Genomic DNA, 27,142 nt, shown 5'->3' with positions numbered 1-27,142 from the left:
GCTACAAACCACTGAAGGTCTAAGTTTGAACTCTATAAGCTCTGTGAGCAAAGTGCAAAGTGATTACAACATGGGATAATTGCTGTAGAAGTGTCGAATACTAAGCTAGAGGCACTAGAGAGCACAGATCAAGACCACGCTCTTCCCTTATCTCGCAGTGAACCCTGGATTTGAACGGGGGATCTTCTTGTGTGTGGATAAAATGTATAGGCTATTCAATGAACCCCAAGGTTTTGACATTTATCATTTGTAGTTTGCTGACTCTGTGGCTTAAGGCCTATCTCTCAGTATCCCAACTGAAAACAGATTTCGTGACCTAAAAATATTATACAAATATTAATTGATTATAAATAATATTAAGTCATAAGTAGATTACCTTTTGCCAAAAAAGGAAAAGAAAGGTACATTATACAATTCAACCAGTTTGTCCTCCAAGCTGAATAAATATTTTGCAAGGTTTTTGTTTTGTTTTCTTTTGTTTTTTTGTTGTTTTTGTTGTTTTTGTTCTTTTCTTTTGTTTTATTTAAAGGTTCACTATGAGAGAGTCTGCCATGTCTCCATCCAGAAATGTTCATGCTTCATTTAGAATGTTCAACAGTATGACATTTAACAATCTTTATGAAGAAAACAACTGCAAGATGGATATGTTTAAAGCCATACTATGAAGAAATCCAAGCAAAGCTATAGCATTTCCACAGAAACAACATGGTGGCTGATCTTAACTAGAAGTTGCATAGTCCAGCTTTAACTATGCGACTATTTCAATTATTACTACTTTACAGCGTCTGCAGTGATGCGGTCGCTGTATCGGTCCATTGTGGTGAAGAAGGAGCTGAGCCGGTCAATCTACGTTCCTACCCTCACCTATGGTCATGAGCTCTGGGTAATGACTGAAAGGACAAGGTCGCGGATACAAGCGGCCGAAATGGGTTTCCTCCGCAGAGTGGCTGGGTGCACCCTTAGGGATAAGGTGAGGAGCTCAGTCACACGGGAGGAGCTCAGAGTAGAGCCGCTGCTCCTACACGTTGAGAGGAACCAGTTGAGGTGGCTTGGGCATCTGCTCAGGATGCCTCCTGGACGCCTCCCTAGGGAGGTGTTCTGGGCATGTCCCACCGGGAGGAGGCCCCGGGGAAGACCCAGGACACGCTGGAGGGACTATGTCTCTCGGCTGGCCTGGGAACGCCTTGGGGTCCCACCGGAGGAGCTGGAGGACGTGTCCGGGGTGAGGGAAGTTTGGGAGTCCCTGCTTAGACTGCTGCCCCCGCGACCCGGCCCCGGATAAGCGGAAGAAAATGGATGGATGGACTACTTTACAATCATAAATAATGTTAATTTTATACACGGTTGCTTCTGTGCTGCTTCTGCTGATATAATACCTAATAGGGTACATGAGTGTTGCACAGTGCTTAATTGCTTGTTAGGTTATTCTGGTTCATTGTGAGTCATCCTCCTCCGCTGCCTCTAGGCCTCGACCTCTGAGAAAATCCAGGGCCAACAGTATTAGAACAAGATACACGTAAGTACATGCAAAAGTCCTGAACAGTCCAGATGCTCTGGCAGGAAGCTTCATTTAACCTAGTAATGTTTATGTGAAGGTGACCATTTATTCAGGTATGGGTAGGGATGGAGATACAGCCTGCATGCCGGGAAGCCTTGTGCACTTCTGTCAGCACCGTGTTCAATTCAGCAGCGCTTTTTAAACAGAACGTCTCAGAGTGAAAAAGCTACATAAGAAATGACTGGACCTAAAGCCTGTGTGGGCTTCCATTGCGGATATAGGTTTATTTTAAGCCAGAGACCTCCATGTGACCTGTTGAGGATTTCTCGCAGCCTGCTGGCTTTTTCTAGGGATTTGGGAAATAAGACACTCATAGCAGTCACATGCAAGACTACTATATGTCTGTCTGTGAATTTAATAGTCTTTGTATATTAATCTTTCTGTTGGAATTTGGATATAAAAGTTGGGGAAAAAAGAAGCCATAAAATAGCAATTTAAAACTATAATAAGATATAATATGAATCTGGATTGAGTTTTGTTGGGTATTATTACTGCAGTTTTAAAACATACAGCACATGTCATGTCAGTCTGAAATAGGGCTTGGTATTGTTTTGCCTAGACCCTCATAATACAATCTCTCAATACATATCCCAATAAATTGATGTTTTTATTATGTAGAACAAAAATAACAAATGTCAGAAGACAACTAATTTATGAATAACTCACTTTTCCAGTTCAGTATCTTAAAAGTTGTTATAGCATTTAAACATAATTTGAATGTAATCTAATCTCCCAGCATACATTAATAGAGATGAAAATATGCAGATTATTTTTGGCTGTTTTGTGTGTGTCCCACCTGCACCTCATTATCTCATCAGGCTGCAGGATATTAGACCTCAGTCCTGGCTCATAATTAGCTCTTATATAGACCCCAGGAATGTCCCACAGCAGAGACCTTGCAACTTTTATTTACATATATGTTCATTGGGAAAATCATAACAATATCTATGTATTTATTGCTGAGTCAATAGATGTTAAACAGCCCGTATTATACTTTTTCTGATGTATGTTATACCATTCTTTGCTCATCATAAACATACCCAAAGTTGTGTTTTGTTTTATTCACACATGTTCAACACACAAACCCTAAATATTGTATAGAATAGTTCTTCTCTCAGATGGAAAACACTGTGTTCCACCTTGTGATGCCATGTGGTAATACAGAAAGTGCTCTACTGTGTTTTTAAACTCCCTCCATCTTCACTAGAATCATTTGGATAATTTCAGCCATAGATTTGTCAATATCTACCAAGTTAAAAGTAAAAGCCAGCTGTTAAATTGAAAACTGCCACTACATCATATCACAAAGTTGAACAGAAGATTTTGAGCTTTAGAGATGTAAACAGACTAAAAATGCAGGATTACTCAAACATGTGTGAATGAAACAAGACACTAGTCCAGGAATGTTTTTGAGGAAATAACAACATTATATCCATAAGACAGACAAAAAGTTAAATGTACGCAATATAATCTATCTCTTAAAATGCACGTCCTCAATTTAGTAACCTTTGCAAAAAAAAACTAACCACAGATTTTCTGGTGTACTGCTGACAAACTGATGTGGGACCACCCAGCAATGATACATTATCTGCATTTTCAGTGAGGTAGTTTTAGAGCTGCCTATGGGGACCCTCCCCTGGTGCGTAATGTAATCCACTGACAGGAGCTATCAAAGTGACATGGAAATGCACAATCGGTGCCACAATCTGAGACTGAAAAACGGATTTATTTTTTTTTCCACCTTCAATTGGATAAACAGGAAAATGTGTATATAGGCTATGCTCTTGTGTCAGCTAAACCAATGTTAAATGTAACAGAGCTGATGTTTTACAGTGCAGTTTTACAGTTCTGGTCGAAGGGATGAATAACAGTTTACATTTTAAACAATAAATTACAATCTGTGCCAAAAAACTAAGACCAGTGGCATCATGTCAATTTCTTTTTGTCTCCAAGAGAAACATTTTGACAAATTAAACCAGAAACACTGTATTCAAATAATATGTTTAGATGCTGCTCGCACGCTCCCTGTGGTTCCCTGTGATTTCGGAGGGGCCACAAGGGGCCCCTGTTGGCTCCGTGGGCAGTGAGAGTCTGCGAGGACTGGGACAGTGTAACAAGAGTCCGGACCTAACCATTCCAGATCAGGAGCGGGGCGCAAGAGGCAGACTCAGTGGAGCGCGCGATGGAACCCGTGCCCCTGTTGCTAATGCTGCTCGCGTGCGGCCCTTTGGGCAGGGCGCTTTACATGGGGCCCCTGCAGCCCGAGATTACTAACGGGACCTTCCACCACTTCTTTGTCCCTGACGGAGACTACGACGAAACCGAGGACCCGGAGCAATGCCAGATGCTTTTTAAGTTTTCAGACGTGTCCCCGTGCGCCGCCGCGCGTCACGAGGACACAGTGGTGCGCGACGACTTCATCATCACTAAACTCCAGGCTGAGGACTCTGCGCGCCTCTTGGAGAGCATCGGGCGCACGGTTACGCACGACCTGGACGGTGAGGACAGTTACGGCAATTTCCTCCGGAAGGAGATCTCCCAAATCAGCGAAGCGTTTGGCGGCGTGGACAAGTCTCTGCTGGAGTTGGAAGTGAAGTTCAAACAGAGTCAAGACACGGAGTTGCGCGAGGAGCAGCAGCTCAGCGCACACGTGCTCAAACAAGTTGGGGACATCAAGGACACTTTGCGAGAGACCACGGATATCTCTCAGGCACTTAAGGACAAGCACGAGCTGCTGTCCCTCATCGTGCGCAGCCATGGCACGAGACTGAGCCGCCTCAAAACCGAGTATCTGAACACGGGCTCCTAAGAACTGACAGAAGACTCAGATTAACTTGTCTTTAATTTGCCAAAGTGACACTTGGATCCACAGGACTGGATATATATATAATATAATATAGAAATTAAACTAAGTTAATGAAGGAAAACATTGCACCGCTGATACAAACTATTAATTCATTATTCTTTTTCTTCATGGCCAACCACAACACCATAAACATTTCAAGGAGTTGGTTGGTTTCATGTTACCACCCTCCTTTTGTTTTTGTTGTTTTATGGAGTCACTGGGGCCTGCAGCTGCTGGTGTGACCATTTGAGTGGCTGTGTGCAACTGGTGTCAGGAGCCAGCCAGTCTTCTCACTCCTTGTTTATTTGAATTAGGTTCATGTGGATTTTTATGATATATATATCATTTTTAATCTCCATAAAGAGAGACATGCAAATATAGATGTAAAGTCTCCATGCAGACATCTTTTATGTCTTCATGTCATTCTGTCATATTTACATGATCTCAAATGTCTGGGTTGACAGTGATTTGGCTGCTCATCCCTCTGATGGTTTATCATCTCCATTTGTGTGTCAACAAAATCTTCTCTGAGACACCGGAGGTTTATGGCGCCAGCTTGTTTTGAATTTCTGAAAAGCAGCGCAGTGGGGCCTCCACATCACCGTCTACTGTCAGGCTGTTTTCATTTACACACTGTATTTAATATTTTAAAGCCATTTAGTGGTGTTTCTTTCCACATAACTACTGTTTAAAATTCTCTTGTCTGCATTTTGAGCTCAGGGCTGTGCCCACTTCAGACAGAGATAATGTGCTTACATGTGAAGGAGCCAGATGAGTGAAACTGGGTGTGATTTCCTCTGTCTGGTTTTCCTCACAGTCCACTCTCCCCAAAGGGACCCCCAAGTTTAATACCACACTCCGGCGCTCCCTCAAAGAAATATGGTAAAAGAAGTTTGGAAAATATGCTATTAAATGCAAAAAGAAACCAGTGGATTTTAATTAAATCTCCAAAGTAAATAGTTAGTAAATAGTTTGACTGGGTATGTTTTAACTTCAAATGTCCTTTTTGCTGTTTGTGACATGGTCAAAGTAAAATTATTTTATAGCCTGCAATGCTTTTTTACAACAAAATATTTGTGGCTCCAACACAAAGTGGTTTAAAATAATACTTTTGAGCATTTTTACACTGAACACTTTTCTTTTTATATTCACATTTTCACTTACATGTTTGCATCTTCCTGACATAGCTCTATTTCAGTTTACCATATGGTAATGGTATAACAATACTACTTTTGCACTATTGTGATTGTTTCAGTTTCAGTTTTAACTTAAGTCATTTTCTAAAGTACATTTTGTGCTCACATCCTTCACTTCTGTAGACGCCCCACATTGATTAAAAGACTTGATACCATAAACCTTTTTTTTACAACATCCACCTATATCTGCCTTCCACCTTTTCCTTCATAGCTCAAATGATTCAGTGAAACTTTAAAAAAAAGTTCAGTGTTTGGGTAGTGTTTCTCATGCTTTTGCCTGGGGCGGACTGTCAAAAGAATGTCTGCTCCTCTCTCACTCATATTTAAAGGACAAACAAAAAAAGGTCAGGAATGTAGAGCAGTGTTGATCTGGGAGCGCACTGATCCGCCTCTGTGCCAAAAAACAAACCCCAAAATCCAATGTCTCTGGAGCAGCTGCCATGCTTACACTGCTGAGTCCACTGGAAATATTAAAGAAGCTGCTACTTTTGTTGCTCTCATTTTAGTGTTGTTAGTGGTGCACTATTTAGCATCTATAGCTTGTCTCCATGGATATGTTATTGCTTTGCCTTGGAATAAATGTGTAAAATGGAAAATACATGCATTCTTAGTGTGGGGGGCAGGGTTGCCCCTCCACACCTGTAACTCTATGAAGATAGATATATTTATTGTTATACTGTGGAACTAGAAAGGTTACGCAGTGCATCATTAAACAATGTTTCAGATACTGTGAATTTGGGTCTGAGAGATCATAATTCAGGCTTATATTTTCATGGAAAACATTTGGCTTAAGGCCATACCATGTCACAGAATTAATGCAAAACATGGAGTGGCCTCATAAAAATGCATGTTTAACTCAGACCATATGGAGTAATTAGACCTGCCTTAACATGACTATACGCCCAACACTTTTCATGTATGCACACAGCAGGTGTTTTAAGTCAGCACGCCAGCGTGACATGACCTACTCAAACACTCACAAATGCTCTAAACTTTGACCCTGACATACACATACATGCATACAAATAACAGCATAGATCACAATAAGATATCATTGTGATAGCATGGAGAAGTGTGCCTTATCTTAACAGCATCTTTCTAAAGTCACAAATACAAATGTATGAGCCCCTATTGCTGAGTTGAATAAACTGTGAGATGAGGTCAATTTGTGAACACAGCACATCACTTCTTTGGTGCTTTACCATGTAGATTTATTACTGAAAGGCAGTGTTTACAGTCTAGCCAGCTGTAGTCTGTTTAATTTGCCTTGTTTGGTTTTGTCACACAATGTAAAAAACTTGAGTCACTGGCTTGTGGTTGATTGTAAAAGGTCTAGAAGCAGTGACTTGCCCAACTTTTTAGACAGGCAAACATTAAGTCATGAAGCTCTCTCAGAGACTAAAACAATCATCTGGTGTTGTCTGTGGAAGGAGAAAGCAGTTTTGCAAGGCTTCTTTTATTCTTTAAAAATATTTCCATTGTTAAGACCTTGAGAACAACAAAACATTTTCTCAAACACAGTTCGGTCTTAATGTCATGTTTTCATTGAATAAACACAAATGCATCTGCATACATACAGTTGAAAATACATGTAAATATTTTTTTATGAGTACATCGTGATACACAGTTGCCCTTTTGAAATGTGACAGACCACATCATAATATTCAATACAGATTTCAAAGTTGTGCTATCAGTTTCCTGCCAGTTACAAGGATTCTTTTTTCAAACTGGCAGATTCAGCAGAAAGTTTTGTATAACTATTCTCCTCTTGAAGAGCAGGCAATAACATGGAACAGTTCATTCAGAAAAGTGGAGCAAAAGAAGCACCAGAAGAACTGTGTTTCTCTTCAGGTAAAGTCTCTCCTTGAGTCCAGGTGAGACGCGTTTCTCAAAGGGGAGTCCCTGTATAAAAGTCCACAGCAGGGCTCCACACTGATGTCTGCATGAACACTGAGTGCTGTCACACGCAGCCATTCTCCTGCCGAGGCTTGTGTGCCACTGGGGTCTGTGGGGGGTACAGGGAGGGGGCCAGAGTACACAGGAAACCAGCCAGGAGCGTCAGGCCGAGCCCACCCCAGGCACAGAACATAGACCAGCCATAACCGTGACTGATATCTTCCGGGATCCCAAACATGTAGCGTGGATAGCGTGACAGTTCAAAGTTGATTCCAGCCACACATGTGCAGAGTGAGATGATGCAGCATGTCCCTGTCACAAAACAATATAACTATTTAGACACAAAACTTCAAACCTGCCTTTGTACAACATCACCTTTACAGGAGTTGGGTCCTATAGTGCCAAGTAGAGGGCAGCGCCAGAGCAAGTTACAGGTCAGGTCTGTCAGGAGGTGACTATGCTCACAGTAGCATGCATGTTTTAAGATCAAATAAGATAAAATGCCATGCTGTGGATTATTATGGGCATAACCCCTCCATGAAGACAGGCTGGGTAGACTCACCCAGCAGAACTAGTGCACCTTTAAGCAACAATTTGATGAACAATATACAAACAAAACCAGGTGGGGACTGGTGAGATGTGTGTACACAACCAAGATTGTGATGCTGAAAAATAAACTCTATCTATGATAGATGTATGGCCTATTATTTCACAGAGTCTAGATTTGTAATTTGTGGTTGAGTTAAGTTCATGTTAAGCAGCACTTAAAACTTTATAACAGTAACATTACATTAAATTTAACCACAATAATAAACAACCTATTTTCATTTTGTGGTGCAGAGCAGAGCTGGACAGTGTCTGCGCATACGCTGCCCCTTGGTGGTGAGACTGAGCAGTGCAGTCTTTATGTAAAGTGCGTCCTCTTACCTCCCATGAGGAAGAGCAGTCCGGCCACATACTGCATCAGATCATGCTCCTTACAGCAGCCCAGCACGCCTATGATCCAACCAAACAGGATGATAGATATGGCCATGCCTATGAAACTGGCTGTCATCCTCTGGAGATCTGGGAAAAAGACAGACAGAGGCAGAGTGAGACGATCTGTGCACATGTTAAATAACAGCTTCAGTAAATGGAGAAGAGAATGAAAGCACTCACGGAGCGCGTGCCACTCATCTTGGCGTATGGTCTTAGTCAAATTGACAGGCAGATTCCTGGGCAGCGCGGAAGATGAGTAGTAGTATTTTATTGGCGTGCAGCGTGGGACCAATCCTGCGCGTGTAAACAACATAAGTCAAATAGGCGCTGAGACAGGATACCAGAAAGCGCTCTGCTGCCACCCCCACACCCTCACCTCTCTGCCTCCCCAAAAGCACCCTCTTTATGCTCCATCACCCACCCGTCCACCCACACCACAAAGGGACAAGTGCAGCAGCTTATCCTCTCTATCTGTGTTACTACAGCGTGCTCCTTCTGTCAAATTCAGCACTGGATTGTTACTGTACTCCGTGTTCAAGCACTGCGTAGGCCTGAAAGGGCTGTGCGCATCACCTTGGATAGCGCATTCATGACACAATAAGGCTGCCAATACAAAACACATACACAAGATGCGTAAACAGTACAACAAAGCACAAACCTTTAAAGATTAAATCCTCGGTTTCTAAGTCAAATCCCTCTCTGTGACACTTCCTCCACAGTCCGGTGATAGTGGAGTTATATTGCCGACTGCAGAGCGACTCCATGGCCGAGGCTAGGGGCGAGAGGTGCCGCTTAGCCCGCAGCAGCATCTCGCCGCTCACACTGGAGCCTTTCCTCTCTACGTGTTTCTCCTTTGGCAGCATCCGTAGAGGCAGGTTGGAGATGTATATGAAGCCGGGATCATTTCTTTTATTGGAGTAAGTCTTGCACCGTTCCCGGTGTCTCCTGGCGTCCGTCTCGTACCAATTGTCAGTGCTGAGCGCCACTGCTATAAGCCCCAAGGCGCAGAAAGCCAAACACAACCCCGCCACGGTTAAAGTCCTCATCGCAGCCATGTTCCATACACCGCGCTGTTTCCACGGGACGGTAGGCGCTCCGGTCCTGGCTCACGGGCTGGATGGCTGGCTGGGTTGGCTCAAGCTGTCAGTGAATGAGGTGGTGCGGAGGAAACTGAGCAATACGCGCAAAAGTAAAACACAGATGCACTGTGCAAGCCTTCATAGTTCCGCAATCAATCAAGAATAAATTAAATAGACAACAGTAAAGAGGCAGGGGATAAACATGGGCCTCGCTGTGCTAGTTTGGTTGTCTCCCCCTCTACGGCTGTGAACTCTCTGGATACTGGTCACTTCGACATCTTTGTCCAGCAGATGGAGACAAAGCTTCAAGACAAGCCCAGAACATACTGTATGTTAAAAGCGTATGCCGTGCACGTACAGACCAGACAGATGGGCAAAGTTGTAAACAGGAAATTCCTCATTCACATTTTTAAAAGATGACCACTTTTATTCAATTTGTTATGGAATGAAAATCAATTATTATACTATGTAACTTAATGTGATGCAACAAAACATTTTGGAGTGGCATCATCAAATCCACTTTCTCATACCCAACATAATACAGTTATTTGTGAAGAGAAGTGATTTGTACATATGAATTGAAACTCGGGACACAGTGGCCTCACTCCTGTGGGTGGATCTCATGGCTCTACTTCCTCAAATTGAGCCCTAATGCCCACTTAAAAGAGGAACAGGCCAGATCCAAACTTCACTTTTAGTTTCATCTCTTATTTTGTATCACGTTATAGTCTACTAAAACAAGTACAGCAGGATATAGATTAGTAAGGAGATAAAACTAAGACTGTGCAATTAATCAAATTTGAAATAAGATCAATATTCATCGTTTTCTAATTGTCAGCTTGGGAATTTTGACCAACAGCCAATCCTGTGTCACTGATTTAGAGTTCAGACTTTGGAGAAAGAAATTAGAGGGTTTTATTTATTTATTTATTTATTTTTGTCTTAAATGGCAATAAGTCTGTGCTCTTACTTTTCAGGAAATGAATATTGATAGCATTTTGATTTAGTTTTTTATTTAGAAAGGATATATTTATTTTTTTGCATATTGCCCAGCTGAGTTTAAACCTTTGCTTAAACTAGGTTGCTTGAATATTAAATTATCCTATATCACCATTTTCATGTGAAACTCAAATTAAGCCTTCTCATAAGTAAGCCTTCTCTTCTCGTCACTCAAAAACTTCAACATATCATAAAGAAATTAATTTGACATTGAGTATGTGGTCATCAGGAACTAGCTGAATGTATGAATATGACAACTGGCTGAAATAAATTTGGCCAATGAAGTCCAGTGCACAGCTCAGTTTCAGTTCCTACTTTCTAATGAAGTCAGTGTCACAGTAAAGCAGTAGGAAAAACTCAACATCAGTCACCACAACAGACGCTCTGCTCCTTTATAATGGATGGATACATCATTGCCGTAAGTATGGACACACCACACAGCATATTATTCTTTGGTTAGTTTCATTTTTAAATATACTGTGCAAGTCTGAGTTTGGAAATGTTACAACAATTTGGAAGACAAAAAATATAACTGTTTTAGAATAAGCTAATATATTCTACAGGGTTCAGAGGACATTGTTCCAAATGAGCCTGGACCATATCGTCCACCAGCTGATCTCTACCCCTACCTGAATGTTGGGGATATTTATGATGGTGAGGCAATATAAAGTCCAAGATAAACATATAAACACATTTTGCACCCATGTTTAACTTGTATATATATTCTCTCAGAGCACAGGTGGTCGTTGCATTCTGAACGGGTGCAGCCAGCAGACTTTGATAACTCTCCCGTAAACCATCTGACCGAGCTGCAGTCAGTGTCACCTCAGCAGCTCACACAGCCTTTCCGATACAGCACTGAAGCACTGCCTCTTCACTTAGACTCACCTCTTATCCCACTGTCAATGTCCCCACAAGTAAGTGCTCCTAACTATAATGTTCATTGTTGTTCCAAACTGAACAGATTATATTTTAAAGCATGTTATATCACAAGTCAAGGATATGGCAGACCAGATTACATGAAAGCATAAACATAATAAACAATAAATAAAATGCATCATTGGGTATTAACTCTTTATTATCAATTTATATCATCTTTTGATTATATATTTCCCAAAATAATCTGCACAATCTATTTTGCAAAGCAACTTCCCCTTTTTTGTCACAGCGTAAGTGTAACAAAAAATGTCAGACTGCGTATGTGACAGCCAAAATTGTCTTTAAAATTGTGCATATAGTTTCACTAATTTCTCATAACGTACATACTTCTGTTCGGCAGTATGACTCAGGTCACCATAGTTTTATGGATTTGAATCCAGTGATTTGCAGAATGTCTATATCTGTATTCTCACCATTTACTTTCTATCTTTGTGTTTTGCTTGTGCACAAAAAGGCAAAGTTTAATTCAAGAAAAATATTGGTTTGGTTTGTCCTAGATCCCATATTATGGCCCAGCATTGTGCTACCAATACCCACCAGCTCCCTCACCTGTCCAATACTACTCAGAGGAAGAACAGAGGGATGTTAGTCCACCACTGGAGGTGTCTGAAGGAGAAGACGAATATGAACCTCACAGGCTGTCATCTATAAGGAGAGACACCAGTTAGTAGTCCATTTTGTATTAGAGTTTAAAATGCTATAATGAACCAACAGCTAAAACTCTACGTATGTTTTGTAGGTAACAAGAAGAAGATCCGCTTGTACCAGTTCCTTCTGGACTTGCTCCGAAATGGTGATATGAGTGACAGCATTTGGTGGGTGGATCAGGACAAGGGCATCTTCCAGTTCTCCACTAAACACAAGGAGGTCCTGGCCAGCCAATGGGGCATTCAGAAAGGAAACCGCAAGAAAATGACCTATCAAAAAATGGCAAGAGCACTCAGGAACTATGGAAAAACTGGAGAAATTAAAAAAGTCAAAAAGAAACTTACTTACCAGTTCAGTGAAGAGGTGCTGAGAAACCACTATCTTCGCCACTTTTCACACTGAAAACATGACAAAGCAGCCTATTTTTTCACTGAAATAATAACTGAAATCAGCCAATGTAAATGTTTATTTCTTTATTTGTTTATTATTTAAACTATTTTGGGGTATTTCCTTTTAATTGCAAAAATAAACAGCATCTCTTCAGTCACATCTTCAATAAATGTGGTGGTTCATATTACACTTTACCTTACACATTTTATTATAGTTTACTAATATAAGCCTGTCAGAAGAGAAATAACAGAAAGTGGGCAAGTTTCACAGTCTTTTGAAAGCTTTTGTATTGTTTTTCTCCTTCTATTAGGAGGAAGGACACCAGTGTGTAAACAAACATTTGGCTTTAGTTCCTAAACCAATGATTACTAATTTAATAAACAATAAAGCCTAAAGTTCACAAAATCGTGACGTCATTATGTGACCAACTTACTTCTTGCCTGCTTTACTCTTTCACTCTAAAACACAGAAAATACATTTGCGCATTATTCTACAGTTAACTAAACCTGTAAAGTAAAAAAAAAAAAAAATGCATACTTAAATTAGATCAGCCCAATCGCCTTAGGTTTGCGTGCTTGTATTGTCTCGACTTACGCGCTTACGTCACTACCCCATCAGCCAATCACAGGCGCGGTGTTGTTTCGGTCCAAATTTCAAACGACGAGACTCAATAAACGTTACGGGCAGCTCACGTCGCGGCCATAGCTGTGTTAGTTTAGGCTACTTTTAAACCCCGTTTCTTCATCGGTGAAGAAGAGAGATTAGTAATCATTGGTATTGCCCGTGGACACAAAATGCGAGTGAGGTTAGTAAAAAAAAAATCTATGTATTTTTTGCCAAATGTTTGGAATTAATTGTTGCCTTTAGTTAGCTCATTTATCTTATGATTTACGACAATGATTATAAAGTCAAGTAGTAAAATATAACCTGAAGTCATTTTTTGTTATTTTGTTGATCGAAATGCCATCTTTTGCCATTTACTTCTGCTCAATTCAAGCGCCAAAGCGTTATCTCCAGGAAATGCAGGTCATTTCCTCACATTAAACTGTTAAGATTAGTAAGCACTCCCAATTGTTGATTTTTGTAGTTTCATTAGGATAACTTCGGTAATGTGAATGTGTAAAAAAAATCTAAACGTTGGCAGAAAAATCCTGAACTGGTTTGACTGGCTTTGGGAATGGGGACATTGTTTTCAAACATCAATTTGTTTTCAGTGAGGTCCACGCCGCAGAGTCCGTTGCTTACTTCAACAGGGCTCTGGTAAAACTGCAGGATATTTGGGAGGAAATCGGGATCCATGAGGAGCAGCGACTTCAAAGAACAAATGAAGTCCATAATTACATTAAAGTGGGTTTCAAATTAGTTTGGGTTGGTTTGGAAGTATTGATGTATCTATTAATGTCTATCCCCTACAGGGTTTACTGGATATGATGATCACAGAAGAAGAGGATCTCAAGAAGAGACTAGTTAAAACCATTGAGGACTGCCGCAAAGAAATGAATATTTTGTGCAGTGAACTTCAGCTGCCCCCATTTGATGTACTGTTTATCATATATATATATATATATATATATATATAAATAATAAAATTAAATTTATAGCACAATGCCAATAACGACTGTCCTAATTGTATGGGTTTTTGTTTTTTTTTTTTAATAAAAGGAGGAAAGCGGCTGCACCATTTTACAGAGGGAGAAGAATAGTCGCTTACAACTCGAGGGCCTCAGAAACCACAAAAAGCAACGGATGGATGAATTTAAAAGTCTTATTGCCAAAGACTGTGAGCTCTGTGACATTATGAGCACCACACCTTTCTCCATTGACAAGGACTCTATTCCTTCGCTTAAGCAGCTCGAGACTTACCGTGCCTACTTGGATGATCTGACCAAAGAAAAGGTTTCACTTTTTTCATTGTACGTTATCATAGTTTGTATTTTGTATTTCTTTATAATTTGTCTTTGCATGTGCATTGTTTTAGGAGAAACGTCATGAAGAGTTTGTCACTTTGAAGAAGGAGATTGGTCAATGCATGGAAGACCTGGAACGCCAACCTGAGACAAGTTTCGAGATTGATGTAATGTGTGAGGATGAAGAGGCATTTTTTTTGTCCACTGAAAATATCTTTGCTCTTAAAACGCTACTTAGTCAGGTAAAATTTGTTTTCTCAATTTGCAGTTCATGTGTTGTATACATAGAATTTTAAAGACTGAAAAAAGCAATGTATTCTTTCAGCTCAAAGAAAGTAAAGCTGAAATTGAGATGCGCTGTGTTTCTTACCGCACAAAAATTCAAGAACTCTGGGAACGGCTTAAAGTCCCCCAAGAGGAGAGGGATCCTATGTCTGAACACATGCTTAAGACAAAAAAGAAAAACATAGAAGCAGTAAGGACTCAAATGGTTGTTTTTATTTCAATATTTTCATTAGTTTTTGCAGTAATAATTGTATACTTTTAAAAAAAACTTTCAGCTGCAGACAGAGCTCCAGCGACTTGAGGTGTTGAAAATTCAGAGCATGAAAAGTGTGATTGAAGCAATAAGGGCTGAGATTGCACTTATGTGGGAAAAATGCTTCTATAGTCGAGAGCAGTGTCAAGCCTTTTCAGCTAATCAAAATGGTATTTCCCTTTTTTTTCTTTCTAAATTTTGATCTCAATACTTTATAATAAAATACTGTTTTTAAAGATGATTTTACTGAGGAGCTACTTGACTTGCATGAGGCTGAAATCAGCAAACTCAAAAAGTCTTATGAGGACCACAGAGAACTGTTTGATGGAGTTGCTAAATGGCAGTCGAACTGGACATTATACTTGGAGCTTGACGTAAGCATTTAAACTTGTATTTAATCTTGTATTGAGTTATGCATGCAAATAAATTGATTATTTTTCCGATACAGAAGAAAGCCAATGATCCTGCAAGATTCAACAACAGGGGTGGAAATCTTCTTAAAGAAGAGAAGCAGAGAACAGACTTGCAGAAAAGCATTCCCAAGGTGTGTTTTTATTTTAACCCTTGTATGCTCCTCCCAGTAGTTATTTTGAAGTTGCTCTGGGGTCAGTTTGACCCCAATTTGTTTCTAGTATAACTCAACTCATAAAATATTCTTAAAAGTTTGGGTTCTATGGTTAGGCTGAATTAACCCTGAAGCACTGATACCAAACTTCCTTACATTTATATATTTAGTGCCAATAGGCCTTGATTATGTAAGTGTATTTTGACAGTTTGAGGCCCTATAACAGTGAAATTGCATGACGATACTGAAATTAACTTTAAACCACTCCCTCCTTTCAATTAAAATTTTATGTGGGTGCTGTTTTTGAAAAATGTGAATTAGGGCAAAAAGTGACATTGAAGTTCCTTGGGGTCATTTATGACCCATCCATTGTCCCATTCATTCAGTGAATCCAGCTTATTTCTGTTTTTGGAGTTTGAATGAAGTTGATATGAAAGGCCATACTGAGAACCTTTATGATATGTACATCTTATAGGACTTCAGGTACATGAATATTTACTTGATTTTGAATTTATCATTTTATTTTTGGAAAGATTCTTTTTGATTCAGATGTCTTCAAAAATCATTCAAAGCAGAGTTTAGAATCAGAATTTATGATCTTGAAATTATTGAATGTTCTGAGCTGTGTGACTGCAGGTAAACATCAGAAGATCAGCTCATGTTTGGGGCCATGCAAGTCTTTAATACAAGGCTAACACAGGGATAAAATATCACTCCAAGTATGACTGGAGCTTTAAGCACAACTAGAAACACACAATTCAAACAGAGGGCTTTCTCTGGTCGACAACAGAAACTGTTTGATACAGATGCTGATGTCAATGTCACTGTGAAAAACAAAGCTCCAGACAGAAAGTGCATTTTTGAACCTCAAAATATCCTGTATTAATTTCTATTAAAACAAGGCTTATTACAATATTTATTTTCATTTTTTTTAGAAATTTTGTGTATCGGTTTATTAGTCTGAAGTCAGTCAAGTTTTCGTAAGTCAGAACTGAACTGACCCAATTTTCATTCGATTTGATGAAAAAATTATTTCTGCTGTAATAAAGTTGCTTTTGGGGTCATAAAAGACAAGGGTTAAAGTAGGGAGTGATGAGATGTCTAAGATTGTACCTGTATATTTCCCCGTTTCAGTTGGAGAAAGTTCTGAAAACCCAAATAGATAATTGGGAGCAGGAGAATGGGAGGGAATTCTTTGTGAATGGACAGAAGTTTCTTGACTATGTTCAGCAGCAGTGGGAGAACCACCATAATGAGAAGGAGAGGGAGAAGCTGGAAAGGGTATGTTTTTTTTTTCTCTCAATGTGTACAAGATTCAGCAAATGTGTGTGTGTTTATTTATATGTGTAATATAATACAGCAACTGAAGAAGACCAAACAGATTCAAGAGGACATGATGTTTGGAACTTCTATCAGGACACCATCTAAAAGGCGCATTGCTGGAACTCCCACACCGGGCAAAATGAGAAAGGTAAGGAATTGAACAGCAAGTTCTCATTTCTGCTGTAACTTTCAGTTTAAGATTAAAATGTATCATGGTCTTTTGCTAGATGAACAGTGCCTCCACATTATCCACTCCAACCAGTTTCCTTGGTGGAACCCTGTGCCAGTCTTCTATCCAGAAACCGCCCCTGTCGGCTAGCAAGGTGTGCACAGAACCCCAGGCAAATGTCTAGACTTCACCTTCATGTCTTACTTGACGATTAATAGCCACGTTATACTTCTTTTTTTTTTTTTTTTGCAGAGTCTTGGTTTGCGAACACCTGGACAAGTGAAGACTCCACGCATATTGGAGCGAAACAAGGAGAACATCTCCCATCTGCAGAGAAACACTCCGAGTGCCACACTAAGGTCTCAGGATACTAAAGATCACACCTTCACCTTAAACTCTATTGCGGGCTCCTATGTGGAATTTGCGGTAAATGTGGCACTTAATATGTTCAGACAAGTCTCATTCAAATTGTCTTTGTGAATCCTAAATTTTTGCAATGTTAAAAAAAAAATCGTCATTAGTAACTGCTGCAAAATGAGGCTGACCTTCCTTAAATGTGAATGAGGCACTCAATAGCATTTCTTTTACTGAAATTTGTATCTTTACATATTACTGTATTCCATCCTAATATACAGGCCACCTCCACATCAATCAAATGCGTTCATGTATAAATGGTTATGTTGAGCTGGCACTAAAGTCAGTTTGTTCTTTACAGAGAGACCTCACAAAGGCTTCTAAATCGAATGTGAAGACACAAGTGCTGAACTCCACGGTGAGTCACCAGTGACGTCGGACTATGCAGCAATAGGGGCTTTAATTATGTATTTTTATAACTGTGCACAACTTTAATGTAAACCTCCTCAAAAAATGTAAATATTTAAATTGTGATCACTGAGACTTGATCAATCATCTTTATAGATTTTATTTGAAGGATGTCTGTTTCTTGGGTAGTTTGTGCTCTTGTTGATGTGACATGTATACAATGTTTCCTTTTCACTTTTTTCCCTAATCCATAATTTTATCTAGCAGTACTCTTGTACTAGAGCTTTAAGTCAGTGCACTATATTTCTCCAGCTGGGACACCTGCTACATTTGCTCTTGGATTTAAATATTTTTGAGTGCATTTTTATCCAGCCTGTAAATAAACTTTTTATAAAGATTGTTATCCTCTGTTTTAATGCTTGAAGAGGTAGAGGGGCCCAGTCCTGAATTTATTTTTGTCCAACATCTGATAAAGATGAACTATCAAACTCATGGAGTTTGATAGTTCAAACTAGCCCTCTTATATTCAGACATATCAACCATTCTGGGAAGAGTCACGATCAGTTTGCATTCCAAAGCCAAAGATTTACAGAAATTTTATAGAAATTCTTCCTGGACTTTTTAAAAAAACATTTTTGGTGAGATGTGCTGTAGCCTTGACATGGGAATTGTCGAAGCCCAACAAATGTTAAATCTATCGGACAATCCCTCCAGACAGCAGCTATACCTATTGTTTTTCACAAATAGAATCTATCAGCAATAATTAAAGTAAATCAGACCAGAGGCATTTTGGGAAAACTATGATCATCTGATAAAGGGCTTTACAGGTGCTGTGTGTATTAGTGGTCATTTTAATTTAGCCTATATGTGTCATGAGATCTTCCAGAGCCTTCTCGCGATGGTTTTCATGAACCAGCAGTACTTCTTTGATGGCACTCTGTTGAAATCCCATTTCTTTAAACTGCGTCAGCAGTTGCAGGAATTCAGTAGCCTGAAATGGGCAAGCAGAGTAATCAGATGCAGATAAAAATGTTTTCTGTCCTTTATACAGTCTATGATCCTACCTTATTCTCACAGTTCTGAAACATCTCCAAAGCTTCTTCCACTTGTCCCTCATCATAACCAAGCTGACACAGCCGCTCACTGGCACCCAAGTACTTTAGGATCTGTTGAATATACAGTGGTGTGTTTGTTTTTACAGCATTTTTACTCCATTGTTTCATACCTTTTCTGAGCTTCTGAAACCTGTCCTGTGGAGCGCCATGACAGCTCTCCGTAAAGTGTAGCCTCTCTGAGTGATGGTTTGGAGAAGCTCTCGCTCCTCCAGGCTGAGTGCTGACAGAAGCTCTGCTGCAGTGTCCAGAAAGGCCCCACTGTAAGCATCAGAGTTCAGATCCTGCTGACAGAAAACAAGCATGTTAAAAAGGAGCCCAGAGCATTTTTAAAGTATAGCATCCGACCTTCTGTCTATCGTGTTTGACCACAGAGCCTGCAGAGGAAGGGCGTTGTTGCTGAGGTCTTCTCTCACCAGTTGGGACTGTATTTTGTGGGTACTTCCCAGTACCCAGTGACCTGCGTCGCTTCTTGGAGTACTTTTGAGGCAGTGGACTGACCTGTTGTGGCCTATGTTCTGCTGAAGATGGTCTGCACTGGTGGAAAGAGGGCAGGCTGTTTCTATGGGCCTTGAGCCCCTGTGGAGACCGGGGTCTGTTAACCTCCCCACAGAGCTCTTTGACTCGAGGTGCTGCACTTCGGGGCCGCTCCATCATCTGACATGGGGACTCCTCATAGTGGACCTCACTGTTGTAACTGTGCTCATTGGAGTCACACAGGAGGAACTTGATGTTGTGGCACTGAGGCCAGGAGTCTGCAGAGTTCAAGCTGTAGCTGCGAGGCCGAGGGCTGAGGGCCCACAGACTCAGCCTGTGGCTGTTCTGAGGGCCACTGAACAGCAGCCAGTACGGAGGACAGGAGGGGGGCACTCCAGGGAGCTCATGCCCACTCAATACCCACTTCTCTACCCTGAATTCATACTGTGGAAGAGAAAACACAACCACAATAATTCTCACAAAACAAACTATACACATTAACTAATAATAATAATTTAAAAAAAAATTACAGATGAAATATGTATTCTCCACTTTCTACAATAATTTAGCAGAACAAGTGCAAAGCTATCACATAAGTATTCATAAACATGGTTTATGGTTAGTTTGTATATTCCCATTTAAACAATCTTCTGCTTTATTCATAATCTCAGATGAGTCCTAATATATTCACAAAAAATTTTCCTTGTGTAATTTAACCTCACCTGAGTTTCTTGTAGAATCTGAACACAGTCAGGGATGGAGATTTCTGGAGATGTGACTTGTGGTACTCCCTCATGCAGTGGGCCCAGTACAGTCTGAAATGGGATGTCGTCCAGTGTATTCATTATAACATGAGGCAGAGCGCAGGTTACAATGGTCCAAACCTCCTGAGTTTTGAAATATTAGCTGTTATAATTTATATTCCTTTCAGCGGTCTTCAATTGCTGCTAGTTGTGCAACTGATTAACTTGATAAATCTCCTCACCACTAAGCCTTTGACATCATTGTTTACCAATAATATCTCAGACGCCTAAGCCTAATCACATAGGTACACGTAAGATTTATTCATTGAGGGCTGAGTGATTCTTTAATATGTAATATTGTCATTTGAATGAGTCTTCAGCAAATATTTACAGATATAAAGAACAGTGTCGCTAATTCACAATTTAAAGCAGGGGTCTCAAACTCAAATTATCTGGGGGCCGCAGGAGGCAGTGTCTGGGTGAAGCTGGGCCGCATCAGGTATTCCACAAAAAAATCTTTGCTGTTTTCAACATACATGAGGAAATATGCAAATTCTTGTGGATTTTATGGCTATACGACGTTATTTGTTGAATCTTTTGTGACAAGAGTACACAGTGCGAATGACACGTGTGTTACCGATTTGGCGGAATCTTCTACACACAACATGGTAATGAGATTTTAGATTTTCATATTGTCCTGCGGGCCACAAAATATCATCTTGAGGGCCGCCCAGATATTAGCCAGTGGCATCACTTGTGCAATGTAGAACAGTTAAACTCAAGGTATAGGTATATTTTTTTTGTTTGTTTTTTTATTTTAAAGAAAAACCCTGCACAATAAACTGTTGTGTGACAAATCAGATAGCCCTGATGAAACTTTTAAGAGAAACAGACCAGGTTTAATATTATTTTGTATCACAAACAGCATCAGAGTACAATAGTATCCTTTATTCAGCAACTTAGGTAGACGCTTGTTTACAGATGTGGATATTAAGGTACCATTTATGATCACTGAATGTGTGGCAATGTCTGCAGAGTTTCCATTGCTGGTGACCTTTGAGTTATGGGAAATTGTTAATAAAATACACGACAGCTGATGCAGATATAGACTAGAACATAATGTAGACTTCAGTCATGAATGAGGACGAAACAGTGAAGACACTTCACTTATACAGTATATAACCCTGGATTGTGAAAGAAATGCCTGAACCAAGGCAGATAAAAGTCTGATGGCAGAAGTACATTCATTGGGTGAGAAGAGGAAGCATCGGTGTAAAATAACCATTTTAATGGGTTTAAACATCTCTTTAATGTTCAGTCTTACATGTGAAAAACCAAATTTTCTAAGGTCTGCTTAAATATGCTGCTTAAGCAGTGAAACTCAACATTTACAACCTGTTCTCACACCACTAGTACGATGGTGCTTAAGAAACATCAGCATTGTGATGTTTGTGGAATATCATGCCCTTTTGATATAAGGCATTAGTTGAAAAAGTAACATTTAACCTAACGTTTACATCTTCCAGTTCAAGTGTACAGCATGATCCCATAATGTCCATTGCTTCCCTCACTGTCAGAGCCGATCACCACAAAAAGGTCAAACAAAAACTAGCTACAAAACTTTATGAATAAAAATTGCATTATCTTTATATAGATAAAATGTTAACAACCCCCAGAGATTGAAATACTTTACAAAGGTCCTTCTGAGAGCACTGATCTAGTGAATTAATGTGTGATGCACAAGACCAAAAGGTGTTACACGCTTTAATTTGATCAGTAAAAATTATCAGAAGCCTTCATTACCGTAACTACGTCTTCCTCAACTTATTAATACAAGGCTTTAATAAAATTAGGAGCTTTACCAAAAGTCCATAGAAATCTGTACATTTCTGAGGGCACTGTCAAGGTTTGTGAAATGACTGGCATGTGGTTTAGTTGTTAGCTACGTCTGCCTGTCGAGGCCAGTTGTCCTCCTCAATGCCAGAGTCGTATTCCTCCTCTGTGGGCTCTTTGGCAGGAGCTCTGAAACACAATTGAATAATAACAAGTTACAATACCAGTACACCTCTTTCATATTAATAAAATACAATACAATACAACCCAATACAAGCCCAACAGAGTTCATATCTAGGGAAGATTTGATTGAGAGTGATTTGCTCAAAGACAAATCTCTATTTGAAAAAGTGGCATTTAACCTATCCATCTTAATACATTTTTTGAGCAAAGGCAGATACTGACCTGATATATCTAGGGTCAGATTTTCCATGGACAACTTCTTTGTTTAGTTCAACAGCAATAATATCAGAGTGCGGCACCTCAAACATGGGCTCAAGCAGCAGTTTCTCCTGTGGACAATAAAAAAACAAAAAGCATTCTGAATTGTATAGTCATTTTAAAAAAAATCATAATAAAAACAATTTTTAAAAATACCATTATGGATCTTAGACCACGAGCTCCAGTTTTCCTTTCAAGAGCCATCCTGGCAATGGCTCTCAAGGCATCCTGAGTAACATTCAGTTCACACTAAAAAAACAAATGCAATAATGTAAATTATATGAAACATAATCTGATGTTAAGCCTACAAAAACAAAACATACTTTATCCATACTGAATAAAGCCTGGTACTGTGGCACCACAGCATTGCGAGGTTCAGTGAGTATACGAACAAGCGTCTGCTCATCTAGGCTGTGCAGAGGGACCACCACAGGCAGACGACCCACAAACTCTGGGATCATCCCAAACTCAATAAGGTCCCGCGCCTCCACATGTTTCAGAAGTCTGTCTTTCTCTTCGATCTCTGCCACTGTGTCTGTCTCTCCGCTTGTGTTTGCCAGGTCTGCAGCTGCCGCGGCACGACGACCTTTACCCAGGTTTGATGGTGTTCCAAAGCCCAAATACTACAGGATCAACAATACAATAAAGTTCAAAATGTTAAAATTAAAATCCATTTTACACACAGTTCCGAGTTCAGATTACCTTTTCATTTTTTCTTCTGCTGATGATTCTGTCGAGCCCATTGAATGCACCAGATGCAACAAAGAGAATATTAGTTGTGTCCACCTGCACAGTCTCCCCTCTTAGTTTTCTTGAGTTTTTCTCTGGAACATTAACAATGGTCCCTTCTAGTAATTTAAGCAAGCCCTGGGATAGAGAAAAGTATATATTTACTAAATATAAAATCTGCAAAAAAGAAACTAACAAAGTAAAGAGCAGGTCATACCTGCTGGACTCCTTCTCCTCCAACATCTCTTAGCTGGTGTATTCCCGGTACACTGCCAATCTTATCTACTTCATCCAGAAACACAATACCTGCACCAAGAACAAAGGTTGAGAATGGCTGGTCAAATAACAAAGTTTAATTTGTTATTTGTTAAAAATGCTGCATCTAAGTGGCTTTCCATCAATTCAAATTTCAAATGTTTTAGGAAATCCTAGTTATTGAAGCATATTCCATGCTCACCTTGTTGAGCTTTTTCCACTGAATAGTTAGCATCTTGTAGCAGCTTGGCAATAACTGACTCAATGTCTTCTCCCACATATCCTGCTTGAGTTAGTGTTGTGCAATCACAAATTGCAAATGGGACATCAAGGCATCTGGCCAGTGTCTGTGCCAACAAGGTTTTTCCTGTAAAGGATTTAATAAAACAGTCTGTTAAAGTGGTGACATAATATTGACCTACATATATTTGTAAACTGACACTTACCAGATCCTGTTGGACCTAAAAGGATTATGTTACTCTTCTCAAGTTTAATATCAGCATGCGTTGAGTCCAAGACCTCCCCTCCTCTTTTCTCCTGTGGAGCCTGCTGACTCGCCTGCTGCTGCATTGTTGCTCCCAGAGCGTTTCCATGAGGACTGATTCCTGCAATCTGCAACAACTCTGCAAAAATAAGAAACAAGCAAATATCAACTTTCACCCAAACAAGATATTAAATGCACAACAAGGAGTTAAAACCATTTGCTGCTACAGAGGTATTATTACATATGGTATGTATTTGAGACGCCATGAGATTTTGTTACAGGCTAATTATAAACCTGCGCTGGTTGGTGTAGCCCACGGAAAAAGCACACATAAATAGGTTAGTGGGACTCTGCTATTATTGTTTGTTTTTTTCTACATGTTTACACCTTAAATTAACAGCAATTTTCTGCTTTATGCCAGGTCTGTCTGTACATTTTGGCATTTGTACAACTCAAAAATATTCACTTACTTGTGAATCTGTATTCATCCTCTCGTCTTCTCATCTCTAGCTCTAGAAGAAGAGGATGAAATTACTCAAATCAATATTAGTATTGTTATTATTATTATTATTATTTTATCAATATTGAGGCAGTGCTGCAAGAAAGTGACAGTAGAGGGAAATTAATAAATAAATATATTGAACAAATGCCAAATAATACAGAACACTATGCATGAAAATACAACCACATGATGGCTGCATCAGAATGGATGGCTAATCTCAGTCACTCTTTACCTAGTTTTTTATCCAACTTGCCTTGTCTACAAAAAAGTGGCAGAGATATTCAAATTTCCTCCTCTACAATCTCAACCATAAACCAACCTCGTGGTGTTAAAGAGGGCTGTTTCTCCACCTCGACTTGTTGTCTGTTACCAGCAGGGATGTTGTTGTAGATGCGCTTGTAGTGATTGTACACTGCAACTGCCAAAACCTTCTTTGCATAGGACTGTCCAACAACATATTTGTCAAGGTAAGCATAAATCTGAAAAGAAACAGCATATATAACCGTCTGTGTGCAACTGCTGCTCAAAAATGATCGTGTTCTTGTGTTTGTTGGTACCTTCTTTGGTGGAGGAGGAGGTTTTTGTGCAAAGGCGAGTTTCACAGCTTCAGCTGCCGATTCTGGCTCTTTGCTGAGCCCCTTCTTGGAATCAGTTTCAGATAGTACCACGAAGAAATGATGGCACTTCTCACATTTAACAAATCTTGTTGATGCTACAATAAAGAGTTTTTGAGAACCATTTACAAAAGAACCCTAAGAACATTATGTGACATTTTGCCCAATAAATAGTGGAATTACTTACATACAAATGTTTCTACATGTGTACATGGATCTCCACATTTAGGGCAACGAAGTTGACTTCCTCCTTTGCCTGATCCTCCAGAGCCAGACAGCCTCTTCCCCTCACTAATACTTTTCTGTTCAAAACAGGTCAATAAACAATGCAAACAGTATAACCAAGTTAATGTCCTGATCCTGTGATAATCTGACAAAGAAACTCTAAAATTACCTTTCCATCACCCCCTCCATCCTTTGTTGTTCCATCTTTAGAGGCAAAATAGACTGCAGTTTCTGAAAAGTTCCTCAAATGCAGTAAGGGGGGTAGATGTCTTTCCCGAGACCCCTGACGCCTCAAAGAATATAACTGGATTCGGGAGCATAACAATCCTGTAACAAGTATTTTGGTATTTTAGTCAATTTTAGTCAATGTGAATAATTATATTGTATTGTAATGCAAAAGGCTAATTTTATCCAAGTCTGTATCCACATTTACAAATTATTGCTACTCAAAATTAAATATCTATCGTATTAGATCCCAAGGCAAAGGAGAAAAATATATATATATAGTTTCATAAAATAACGCTACACTGTGACCTTTGACGTTACGTTACTGTCATAACATCTGGGATCTGGGTTAGGTCAAGACCCACTTTACGAGTTACGGCACATAGCACAATGTCATTGGGTGTTAGTTCTTACCTCTATGAGTCGTATTTAGAATCAACCTAGCAGCCGAAGTACACGTACTAGACATCACTCCTCTTTATATTCTACACCCTGAAAGAAAGCAAAATACAATGCAAGAAATGATGAAAATCTACTTTAGCTACTAATAGCGTGGAAACGTATCGTTCCAACAGACCCGTTGCTAAACATTTCATAACGTCGGCGTCACCGTTAGCATTAGCGTTAGTAGTAGGTCATTTTTTTTAACGGTGTTCCTCGGCTAAATTTAAGAGCACAAGTTTGCAAAATGTATTCTACAAGGCAGTTGTAGCTAAACTCTATGCCAATATAATAATTGTAATGAGTGCTACACGTTTAAAATGAAAAATCGTGTTAGCTAACTGAAATTAGGCCCAAACCAGTGAAGCTACCTCTTGACTGCGGCCACGCTAATCTCAGAGTTTAAGTGTGCAACTACTCATGAAAGTTAAATGCATAAAAGATTTCACAAACACCGTTTTGAATAAGCATAAACAGACAGGCTGTCATTATCAAAAAATACTCACAGAGCACGATTAAACCAATCTTCTCCAGACAGCTCCTGCAGAAACGTAAATATGCTATGTCACTCCCCCTTCGTTGGAGTGTTTGTTTTTACACCGCAGATTAAGACACTGAATTCATTATACCAGTTAGTAAAATGTATATACTAAAATGAAAGATCTCGCTCTCAAGGCCTTAAATTCCCAGGTAGGACCCCCAATGATGCAACGATTGCCGTTTTGTAGTTTTCGCACCCTTCTGCATCCATGCCCTTCCCACTAGGTTACAGTACGTTGGCTAACATGTGTAGTATATGTAAGTGGATGGTGTAAACATGGCGGCTTAGCTACAATTTGTAATTCAGAGCCGGTATATCCAGCTCTTTAAACATCTATTTCACCGGCATATCAACAGCAATGATGCATTTACGTCTTCATGAATAATACAAATTATTATATGAATTTTGTCATTATTGAATAATTTATTAGCTGTTGTTCTCCTAATAATAATAATTCTATAAACAATTCATCTGCAAAGAAGATTTGACGGAAATATTTCCTAATTTTATTTTCTTGAATTAAAATGGAGGTGTATTTTTTTGAGTGCTAGACGTCTAAAATTGTAATAGTACTGTATTGCCCTTTTTTCATTTCCCTGTCCAAATATACAGTTACTCAATTTTCCGTGTTACAAATTAAACACTGTGAACGTAACAGTCAGTGTTTCACTGCTTTGACAATATTTAAATCCAGGCTCAAAACGGTTCTGTTTAGCTGTGCATACGAC

At 39.6% G+C, this 27,142-nt stretch overlaps 6 protein-coding genes across 8 annotated transcripts; 3 read left to right on the top strand and 3 right to left on the bottom strand.

Moving 5' to 3' along the window:
- The first annotated feature begins 3,682 nt into the window (after positions 1-3,682).
- fibina (fin bud initiation factor a) lies at positions 3,683-4,734 on the top strand. The gene has a single exon (XM_033968074.2). The coding sequence runs from the start codon at positions 3,741-3,743 to the stop codon at positions 4,365-4,367; it is 627 nt and encodes a 208-aa protein (XP_033823965.1). The 5' UTR covers positions 3,683-3,740; the 3' UTR covers positions 4,368-4,734.
- Positions 4,735-7,039: 2,305 nt separating this feature from the next.
- On the bottom strand, positions 7,040-9,826 carry tmem276a (transmembrane protein 276a). Its single transcript, XM_033968730.2, has 4 exons — positions 9,132-9,826; positions 8,654-8,767; positions 8,423-8,560; positions 7,040-7,807 (listed from the first exon to the last, which is right to left on the bottom strand). The coding sequence occupies exons 1-4, from the start codon at positions 9,526-9,528 to the stop codon at positions 7,560-7,562; spliced, it is 897 nt and encodes a 298-aa protein (XP_033824621.1). The 5' UTR covers positions 9,529-9,826; the 3' UTR covers positions 7,040-7,559.
- Positions 9,827-10,877: 1,051 nt separating this feature from the next.
- Positions 10,878-12,677, top strand: spi1a (Spi-1 proto-oncogene a). Its single transcript, XM_033968732.2, has 5 exons — positions 10,878-10,969; positions 11,115-11,205; positions 11,284-11,468; positions 11,988-12,153; positions 12,230-12,677. Exons 1-5 carry the CDS (start codon positions 10,949-10,951, stop codon positions 12,538-12,540), a joined length of 774 nt encoding a protein of 257 aa, XP_033824623.1. The 5' UTR covers positions 10,878-10,948; the 3' UTR covers positions 12,541-12,677.
- A 499-nt stretch (positions 12,678-13,176) lies between these two features.
- LOC117371870 (protein regulator of cytokinesis 1-like) lies at positions 13,177-18,189 on the top strand. 2 transcript variants are annotated; one of them, XM_033967547.2, is made up of 14 exons: positions 13,177-13,333; positions 13,743-13,875; positions 13,944-14,066; positions 14,191-14,424; positions 14,507-14,677; positions 14,761-14,910; positions 14,996-15,143; positions 15,211-15,347; positions 15,422-15,517; positions 16,673-16,819; positions 16,899-17,009; positions 17,089-17,184; positions 17,283-17,456; positions 17,746-18,189. In XM_033967547.2, the coding sequence occupies exons 1-14, from the start codon at positions 13,323-13,325 to the stop codon at positions 17,815-17,817; spliced, it is 1,803 nt and encodes a 600-aa protein (XP_033823438.2). In that variant the 5' UTR covers positions 13,177-13,322; the 3' UTR covers positions 17,818-18,189. The 2 variants fall into 2 exon arrangements, with proteins under 2 accessions (XP_033823438.2, XP_055078511.1); XM_055222536.1 differs by having other exon boundaries at positions 13,183-13,333; positions 17,283-17,389.
- Positions 18,190-18,632: 443 nt separating this feature from the next.
- LOC117371869 (ubiquitin-associated protein 1-like) lies at positions 18,633-20,274 on the bottom strand. The gene is made up of 5 exons (XM_033967546.2): positions 20,104-20,274; positions 19,253-19,825; positions 19,018-19,188; positions 18,857-18,958; positions 18,633-18,783 (listed from the first exon to the last, which is right to left on the bottom strand). Exons 1-5 carry the CDS (start codon positions 20,224-20,226, stop codon positions 18,649-18,651), a joined length of 1,104 nt encoding a protein of 367 aa, XP_033823437.1. The 5' UTR covers positions 20,227-20,274; the 3' UTR covers positions 18,633-18,648.
- Positions 20,275-21,011: 737 nt separating this feature from the next.
- clpxb (caseinolytic mitochondrial matrix peptidase chaperone subunit Xb) lies at positions 21,012-26,657 on the bottom strand. Of its 2 annotated transcripts, XM_033968728.2 has the most exons (15): positions 26,380-26,657; positions 25,847-25,924; positions 25,377-25,534; positions 25,170-25,284; positions 24,926-25,080; positions 24,688-24,847; positions 24,337-24,378; positions 23,829-24,005; positions 23,585-23,749; positions 23,345-23,433; positions 23,101-23,265; positions 22,722-23,021; positions 22,555-22,647; positions 22,363-22,469; positions 21,012-22,146 (listed from the first exon to the last, which is right to left on the bottom strand). In XM_033968728.2, exons 2-15 carry the CDS (start codon positions 25,899-25,901, stop codon positions 22,056-22,058), a joined length of 1,872 nt encoding a protein of 623 aa, XP_033824619.1. In that variant the 5' UTR covers positions 25,902-25,924; positions 26,380-26,657; the 3' UTR covers positions 21,012-22,055. The 2 variants fall into 2 exon arrangements, with proteins under 2 accessions (XP_033824619.1, XP_033824620.1); XM_033968729.2 differs by lacking the exon at positions 24,337-24,378 and having other exon boundaries at positions 26,380-26,650.
- Positions 26,658-27,142: the final 485 nt, after the last annotated feature.

This window comes from Periophthalmus magnuspinnatus, chromosome 6, assembly GCF_009829125.3.
Source record: "Periophthalmus magnuspinnatus isolate fPerMag1 chromosome 6, fPerMag1.2.pri, whole genome shotgun sequence".
Lineage (NCBI taxonomy): Eukaryota > Metazoa > Chordata > Actinopteri > Gobiiformes > Gobiidae > Periophthalmus > Periophthalmus magnuspinnatus.
Note: the sequence above shows the minus strand (reverse complement) of the source record. Positions and strands in the feature narration are given on the sequence as shown.